At 48.2% G+C, this 8,919-nt stretch overlaps 1 protein-coding gene across 1 annotated transcript in view; it reads right to left on the bottom strand.

Annotated features, from left to right (window-relative positions):
* KRT82 (keratin 82) overlaps positions 1–8,919 on the bottom strand; it is a 13,697-nt gene that overhangs the window by 2,959 nt on the left and 1,819 nt on the right. The window contains exons 2-6 of the mRNA XM_011382391.1: positions 7,846–8,054; positions 5,389–5,449; positions 4,606–4,701; positions 4,081–4,245; positions 1,332–1,457 (exon numbers count right to left, since the gene is read on the bottom strand). Of these exons, the coding sequence (XP_011380693.1) occupies positions 1,332–1,457; positions 4,081–4,245; positions 4,606–4,701; positions 5,389–5,449; positions 7,846–8,054 (657 nt within the window). The remainder of the gene's footprint in view (positions 1–1,331; positions 1,458–4,080; positions 4,246–4,605; positions 4,702–5,388; positions 5,450–7,845; positions 8,055–8,919) is intronic.

Below are 8,919 nucleotides of genomic sequence, written 5' to 3'. Positions count from 1 at the left end.
ATAAGAGCACTAGAAGCATCTTTGGTTCTAATATTTGATCTTTGACCCCAGTTCCTGACACAGATTTCCTAAATCCCCTGGAATTTCCTTGGTGATAGCAATGTCTTTTGTTCTCATGAGGTGACTCTGGGTGGGCTCCTGGATAACTCGGATGGGGACTGGTCACCAGAAAGACCAAGCCATGATTAGAAGCTTGGGATTTTCAGCCCTGCACCCTATACTCCAGGGAGGGGACATGGGCTGGAATGGAGTTAATGATTAATCATGCCCATGTGAGGAAGTCTCTGTCAAATCCCAATAGGGTTTGGAGAGCTTCCAGGTGGGTGAACGTGCGTGGATGTTGACTGGTGCGCCCAGAAGGCACTGAAGTTTGGCGCCCCTCTGCCCATGCCTTGCCTTACTCATTGCTCCCATCTGATGTTCATCTGTATCCTTTATCATATCCTTTTATAACAAGCTGGTGAACAGTAAGTAAACTGTTTTCCCGAGTTCTATGAGCCGCTCTAGCAAATTAATCGAACCCAAGGAGGGGGTTCTAATTTGCAGCAGATTGGTCAGAAGCTCAGGTGACAGCCTTGACTTGTGATTGGCATCTGAAGTGGGGCAGTCTTGTGGAACAGCCCTTAACCTGTGGGATCTGATGCTATTCCCAACTGGTGCCGCAGAATTGATTGGTGTGGGAAAAACCCGTATATCTGGTGTCAGAAGTGTGGTGAGTATGGTAGTAGTGTCAGAGTGAAAGAGAGACACCGGGTGAAGAGTCAGATTTTCCTACAGTCTTGGTTACATGGCAGATTCAAATCTGCTATGGGTTTCATCCTAGGATGGTGACCTCTAGTTCATCTGGGGGACTGGGACCAGTTCTCCTGTCTACAAAACCTCAAGAAGACCTGAGAGTTTCTCTTAGAAATTTCTTCAGAGCTAATAGATTTTAAGTGTCTGACTAGTCTTCACTAACCTAGGAGAACAAAATGTATCTGATTTTATGAACTCTGCAGAGTCACTTTGACTTTCAAGATCATAGAATTATAGTCTTTGGCTTAAAAGAGACCGTGGAGACCCTCTTTTCTATGCTCCCATCTACTGATCTACTTGCTATTTCAGTTTTGACGATAAGTCGCTTGGCTTCTGGGAGACCTTGCCATTTCCTGAGGTTGCTCCTCCTGTGGCTGGTCAGCTCTTTTATAGAAAGGTCTTCACCCTCTTAATCGAGGCAGCATAAGTTTACTCCCTCTTCAACAGCACTTCCGGGGAGGGTGGACCCACCCCGCATGATCAGGCAGTGGGTCATCCTGGAATGGGCCCTCATAACAAGGTCTTTCTGGCCTCACCTGGGCTTTGACATTCTCAATTTCTTGCTGCAGCCGCTGGATCAACTTGTTCATTTCCAGGATCTCGTTCTTGCGGTTGCGAAGGTTGTCATAGTGGTTCCCGGCAGTCAGCCGCAGCTCCTCATACTGTGGGGACCTAGAGGTCAGAACTATGACACCCGCCACTGTGGCACCTTCTAACCTCCTTTCTCACTGTCTCGCGTCTCTCCTCCCGCAACTTCCTCACTCAGACACTCTCTAGATTCTTACACTTTTCTGCTCCCTATCCCCTTTCCATTTCTAGTTAATTTTGTGGTCTTTTTCTAGGATGCTCCTAAGTCCCTTCTCACCTCCCAACCCTGAACAGTGAGGCTCATTAAATTCTTCTCCAAGCTCCTCTCTCTGTTTAGCTGTTCGGTGTTTTGTCCTTTTCTCTCTCCGCTAGAGCCTGCGTATTACCTGAGGGCTCTGTCCCTTTTAGATGTCCTTGGACCTCAGAAGGGGTTTCCCTGCTCAGCCTGGGATGACTAATAGACCAAGGACTAAAGACAGACCATGTCTACCCCCAGGGTGACTAAGTTTGTATATTTCCTCCAAAACGATTGAAAAAGAAATGCAATGTCTCTTCATATCTTGGCTCAACACTTTTTTTTTTTTTTTTTACGTTTGCAACTCTGAAGCCAGTTTCTGTAGAGTGTGTTATGAAGTACATTTATAGATTTTTGAAAATTAGCCAACTTTAGATTTTCTGCACATAATGGATGGGAACATTTTGCATAGAAAATGCAAAACAAGAGATAAGCACAAATACCTCTCTTTGGCCCTTTGGTTATTTGGTTATTGTGTGAAAGCCTATAGTTGCCTAATCGATATCCACTCTTCTCTTCTGCAAACAGAATTCTGCTTTTGTTTGGCATGGCAATGAGCCCAAATAAGAGAATATTGCTCAGCCTTCTCATTAGTGAGATCTATGGCCCTTGCTGGTAGGGTTTCCAGGAAAGCTTTTCGAAGTAGGCAATTGGCATGTTTGGCATGTTTCTTTTGCCTTCTGTTCTTTCACTTGGCATGTTTCTTTTGCCTTCTGTTCTTCTTCCTGCCTGGAATGAGCATGTGAAATTGGTGTTATGGCAGCCATCTTGAGACGTGAAGCAACCATGAGGATTAAAACAAAACAAAAGATGGAGAGTAGAAAGCTAGAAGGTGCCTATGTCCCTGATGGTGATATAGAACCTTGCATGGCAGTCTATTTCTGAACTTCAAATTACTTGAGAAAAAAGTGAAAACTGAATTTGTTTTAATTATTATTATTATTTTTTTTAAATTTCTGATCCTCACAGCTAAATACAATCCTTAAATAACAGAATTTTCTTTCTGGTTCTGATTTAGGAGGATGGGTAACTGATGTTGTTTTTCCTGAGCCCATCTGACTAATGGGTGGCCCAGGAGGACAACGGGAGGAGGGGCCAGCTGTGGCGAAACCTGTTGAGGATGGGCTACAGACTGTGTCACTAAGAACTGACTTCAGGCCAGGGTTTTGATATCTTTGGTCACCACAGATCTCTAGACAATGGGCACAGCATCATTTGGAGGAACTCCCTGGGCAGTGGTACCTACAGTATTCAGAAAAAAGTCCAAAGTACTCATCTCAGCTCTGCACATCTGCTGTGATCTGACCCCATGCTACCTTTCCAGCCCCATCTCCTTCATGGCACTCCATACTGCGCGCCTCACTTTCATGTTTCTGCATCCTGGCTCCTGCTGCCCCTCAGCTAGACACACCCATCCTCCATGCTCTGCTTATTGATATTGTACTTGGCCTTCAAGCTCCAGATCAAATGCCAGTGCCTCTGCCTTTGCAGACACATTTGTTCCTTAAGTCATCACACTCCCTTAGCCTGATGCTCCACCTTCGCAATCGCTTCATGCTACCTTGTTTTCCTGTTTAGTTAGTTACACATTTCTCTCTGTGGACTGTAATCTCTTTGAGCACAGGGATGGTCTGACTCTTAGTATCCTTGTGGTGCCACACACCTCAGAGTAAGGCCATCCTTTCCTGGCTGCCTTTTTTAAAACCATATTCCCACAACACTCCCTGTGCTTTACCTTGACTTATTTTCTCCATAGCATGCATCCCCATCTAACATACCTGTACTTATTTGTCTCGTTTGTTGTCCGTCCCTCCCCTGCCCCTGCCTCTAGAATGAAAGCGACACAAGGGCAGGGATTGCTGTCTGTTGTTCTCTGCTGGAATCTAGCACCTAGAATGGGGCTTGGCACATGATGGATGCTCAAGAAACAGTTGTTGAATAAATGAACAAATGGTGCCTTTCACAGATAAAGCAGATGAGACTGAGATGATAATATTGGTTAAATCAAATTGCCCTCCCAGCAAGCCCCTAATTACCTAAGTCTGGAGCTACCTTAATCACCCTTTTTCTCCACCATTAGTAACCATTCCATGCCATTAGTGTCCTCGGATGCCTTGAAGCCCAGAGTCCTCTTTTCCATCATTGCCAATTAGTATTCCTTGAATTCATTTCCAGGGTGGCTGTGGGTAAATAGAGCTGGGACACCTTGGCACCCTGATCTCTCTGGGAAGTCCATTCCCACATTCTCTGCAGGCACTTGGCCTGGGGCCTGGCAGAAACAACAGGGACTGGAGTTTATGGGGTTCCCTGTTTCTGTGATGTGGCATGACCCTCTCATTATCTTTTACCCACTTTCTGGGTGAGAGTGGGTCTGGGGACCCCATTCTCCACCCAGGCCTCACCCGGCACTGGTACCAGGCCTCTGCTTCAGCTTTGCTGCGGCTGGCGATTTCATCATACTGGGCCTTGATTTCAGCAATGATGCCATCCACGTCCAGCGCCCGGCTGTTATCCATCTTCACTATAATGGAGGTCTCTGAGATCTGAGACTGGAGCAGGCAGATCTCCTGGGGGTAGGGTGAGGATGGGTGAGATTTTTGAGGATAAAGCAGGAGAACCTGCTCTGACCTTCCCATAACAGCTTTGCACAGGACTTTGCCATAGCTGTCCTGGGCCTTCAATCACCAACCTGCTCCCCATCTCCCACCCTCTAGTTATACAGAGATCTAAGAGCCAAGATCTGAATGATCTGAATTCTGGGGGGTCTCACTACCTGAGAACCAGCTATCTCATACTGATTTCTTCACATGCTCACTTTTTAATCTTTTTGCCCTGAAACATACAACTGGGCCAGAGCTTTGCCACCCCATTGTCTTCACAGAACTGGCCCCTGCTCTGCCACCTGTGGGTAGCATGGCTGCAGGTACCTCCTCATACAGGCCTTTCAGGAAGTCGATCTCCTGGACCAGAGCCTCCACGTTTGTCTCCAGGTCAGCCTTCATCAAGAAGGCTGTGTCCACATCCTGCAATCAGAGAGGTGACAAACATAACCCAGGGCTGGGGGAACATGGGAGGGCCACCCCTTCTGCCGGCTGGACCAGTCCTAGCAAGTGGGTGGCAGATGGCAGATGTGGGATCAATTTTTTCCTCATTTAAGCCCATGTGAAAGTGAGGGGTTACAAAGCCAAGGATGGAGAGAGGGGTCCCCAGCCCTAGGATCCCATGCCTGGACCTGGCACCCTGTTGGGGAAGGATCAGAGGAGAACAGGATTTAAAGGAGCCTTGAATGCAGTTTCTCAGAGCTCAATGTGTGGGGCTCAGGCCAGAAAACACCTAGCTATCTGTCTGGGGAACCATGGCAATGGTTTTCACCTTTTGGGGTTTGAGTCAGAGTTTTTGTTTTGCCTTTGATTTGGCTTTACCACATTTCCAGCTTCTTGGGCGGGTGTAGACACAACCCCAACAAGCTTTACCCACATGGGTTCGGAGATAGAGGCCAGATCAATCACTGTCTTAGGAAGGGGTGTAGGACACTGGCCCGCCTCTTTCCCAGGATGACCAGGGCTGGCACTGTGGTCTGAGGGGTAAGAGACCCTTTTGTAGGTGGTTGTGCTGCAGACACGTTTGGATATAGTGCAGGGCCCGAGTGTCCCAAGGCCAGCTGGGCCAGCTCAGGGGGCTTCCTCCCTCCCCATGCCACCCTCTCTCACCTTCTTCAAGGCAACAAACTCGTTCTCCGCACAGGGCCTCAGGGACAACTCCTCTTCATACCTGGTGGAATGGGTGGGAAAAAATGTTTCCGGCAGCTTGTGGGGTTTGGAAGGAGCCTTGGTATCAGGCCTGAGGGAGGGGACCTTTGGGGGTGCAAATCTGCCTCTCACTGACTGGATGCCCTAAGGAGTCATCAGGTTCAGCCCCTGTCTCTGGACACCTCCAGTTCCTCTCGCCAGTCAAGATAGGTGATTATTAGCACAGCCTCTCATTGGCCACTTTGCCAGTTTACCCCACTCTCCACTCCCCACTAGCCTGCTCCTGTGATGAATCATCCTCTGGGAAGTCCTTCTTAAGGCTACCTTCATTCTGTCTTGCTGTTAAGAAAGCCTACTTCATCTAGTCATTTCTCCTGGGAAGGTGGCAAAAAACTGGCTGCCTATTGCTGGCACGGCTGTCTTTTCTGAGTTGTTCTGAGAGTTGGCTACAATTGCTGAAATCTCAGCTGATCCCATGCCCTCCTCACCAGGAGAGTCTTAAGCCTGGCCCCACCTGCAGCTCAGTTGCAGAGGTAGCAATTACCCACTTTACCAGACCCATAGACACAGTCCAGACACTGCCTATTTCCTCTAGGCTCCATGCTCACCCACTCACTACCCACTAAGGCAACAGAATCAGGGACAGGGGGTTCATCTGGCCAGAATGACTCAGTTTGAAGAGCAACATCAATCCATTAAAAGCTTCACTGTACTTCCTGACTCCTACCCTTCCTTTTCCCAGCAGAACTCTGCCACAGCATGAGCAGTGGATGCTGGAGCCTACAGCCTGGGTTCAAATCCTGGCTCATCATGTGCTAGTGATGTGACTTTGAGTAATTGATTTGGCCTTGCTGTGCCTCAGTTTCATGATCTGTAGAATGAGGATAACACTAGTCCTGCCTCATGGGGCTGTTGTGAGTTAACATAGCACATGAGTTAATATCTGCAAAGGTCTAGGCCTGGCATAGGGTACATACTGTGTAAGTGTTGGTTATTATTGTTAAAATACCATTCAATCACATTCTTCTCCCATTGTCCCACTTTTAAAGTCCAAAGTCTTCATCTTGAACTGCAAGCCATGTCTCCTGACCATCTTGTGTCTTACCCCTCAAAAAGGCATTGCTCCTGCTGAGACGGCTGGCCTTCGCCCCTCCCACAGCCTCATGACATCTCACCTGTCACAGTCCGCTTGAGTCCTTCGCTCTCACTTGGCATACTCTGGCCCTTCCTTGTCACCTATTCCTGGCCCTTCTCCTTTTCCAGGGTCTACTCTGGACTCTTCTGTTATAAGAACCAACTGGAATGAAGCATATCCTTCTAGGCCAAGAACAAATGGCATCTCCCCCAGGAAGCCTTTCTTGGCCCCTTCGGCTCTCTCACTCTCTTGGGATTCTTCTTCTCTTCTGCTTTGTGCTACCTTGTAGCTGTTGGTCTGTGCATCTCAAGGGAAGGAGTCAGTCTTTTCCATAACCACAGGTAGGCATGTGGTTGACACCCGCAGCATGAGTGTTCCCCACGTGGCTCCACTCCACTGACTCGCATTTTTTATGAATCGTTGCTCTCAGCACATTCACACTGTTTCTTGTCAATTAAAATGTGTCTCTCCTAACCCTCCCCCACCAAAATGTGCTTCAATGGGATCCTAGGCCCAGAGAGAACCACGTGGGATCATGAGTCAATTTATCTGGGCCTTGGCTTCTCGTAAGCACTGGATCTACTAGCCTTCAAGCTCTTCATTAACATATGCTTATCAGCTACATTCTGCCACCTGAGTCAGGCCTGAGCTGCAGGTCTAGCAGCCTACAGAGCCTTCACCACAAAGAACGAAGAGGACAGTCAAGGGAGACAGAGGACCTGATAGTGAGAGGAGGGGCGATGACTTGCAGCTGTGACCGGAGGATTAGAGAAGCTGGAAGTCGTGGAGTGAGAGAAAATATAGGATATATCAGCCTGGATATGGTTCGAAGAGATGCTGAGAGAGGGCTTATCAGAAGAAGGAACAGGGAGAGAAAAGGCTCAGAGAAAAGAGGGTTTGGGGATCCGTTTGGGGAATAAGAAGTAATTTAAGAAATGCAAAGGATTGGTGGAAGATAGGGCAGAACAGAGCATAGCCGCGGAATGCCGGAAATGGCATCGGAAAAATTTTGTTTTACATCGAGGGGGAGAATGCGGGCCTTCCTTAGGCAGGGAGGTAAGAAGGGAGATGAAGACACATACACACTTTCAGAGCTTTTATCGTGTGCCAAATGGACAGTATCCTAGATGCTCTGCCTATGTTATCCACTCTAATTGTTCTACCATCGAATGAACTAAGTTTTAGCTTCCCTAAAACTTTTTATAGATGGGGAGACTGAGACCCAGATCGTTTACACAGCTTACCCTGGGTCCCCTGGTGGGGTGAAAGGGGAACAGACTCACTTTTTCTTGTATCCCTCCAGCGTGTCCTGGAGGCTGCAGAGCTCCGACTCTAGCCTGGCCCGGTCCCCAGCTACGCAGTCCAACTGCCTCCGGAGGGTGCAGATGTAGGCCTCGAAGATGGGCTCTATGTTGCTCTGGCAGCACCTCTGCTGCTGCATGAAGTTCCATTTGGTCTCCAGCAGCTTGTTCTTCTGCTCCAGGAACCGAACCTGCAGCCAAGAGCAGGATATTACTGGGCAGCTGGGACCCTGGGGACTATGCCTTGAAGAGAGTAAATGGTGATGGGGGCAGCGGATCAGTTTCTGCTCTCTCTCCTGACACGCTGCTGCCAATACGCTAGAATTTACAGGTTAAGTTCTCTGCATAGACTGGTACCTGAGGTTATGTCTCTGTGGGTTTCCCCTGTCCGGGGGAGCTTATAGGACCCACTTTACACTCAGGGGTTGCCATAAGGCTTGGGGCAGGTTCTCCTTCCAGCCCTGCCTGCCTGCCTCCCACCAGCTTTGTAACCTTGGCCAGGCCAGCCCATCCCTTTAAGCCTTGCTTTCTTTCCTAAAGCTCCTACTTGGAGTTGTGCATGGGAAGCACTTTGCAGATCAGCATGCTAGAGAAAGCAGGTGACATTATACCCAGGAGGAGTTGGGCTTTCTTCAATTACAGCCTGGGGACACTCAGGGGAGAAGGGCAGATCAAAGGCTCTATCCCAGAACTTTAAGCTCTTTTCATGGACTCTGTTCCATCTTGTATGGCTATGTGCAAAAACGTCCCTGTCACAGTAATGAGGAGAGCTACTGGCCCACCTCCTCCATTTTTGTGGCTTAGAAACCAAGATTAAGAGAACTGAGTGAGTCACCGGCAGAGGGAACACGGTCTCCATTCCTCACCCTGGGATTTTCTGTATTGTGCATTGGTGTGATATTGCTGACAGCCAGGGCCCACATTGTTAAAATGAATTTGCAACCAGAGCTTAATGAGCTTTCAAAACTAAACTACAAGTGTAACAATTCCCATTTACTAAAACAATTTCCTTTTTGGAGCACTTCTGCATGTATTATCTCCTTTCATCTTCCCACC

This window comes from Pteropus vampyrus, unplaced genomic scaffold (assembly GCF_000151845.1).
Source record: "Pteropus vampyrus isolate Shadow unplaced genomic scaffold, Pvam_2.0 Scaffold471, whole genome shotgun sequence".
Taxonomy (NCBI): domain Eukaryota; kingdom Metazoa; phylum Chordata; class Mammalia; order Chiroptera; family Pteropodidae; genus Pteropus; species Pteropus vampyrus.
This window is presented reverse-complemented; position numbering and strand designations above follow the sequence as displayed.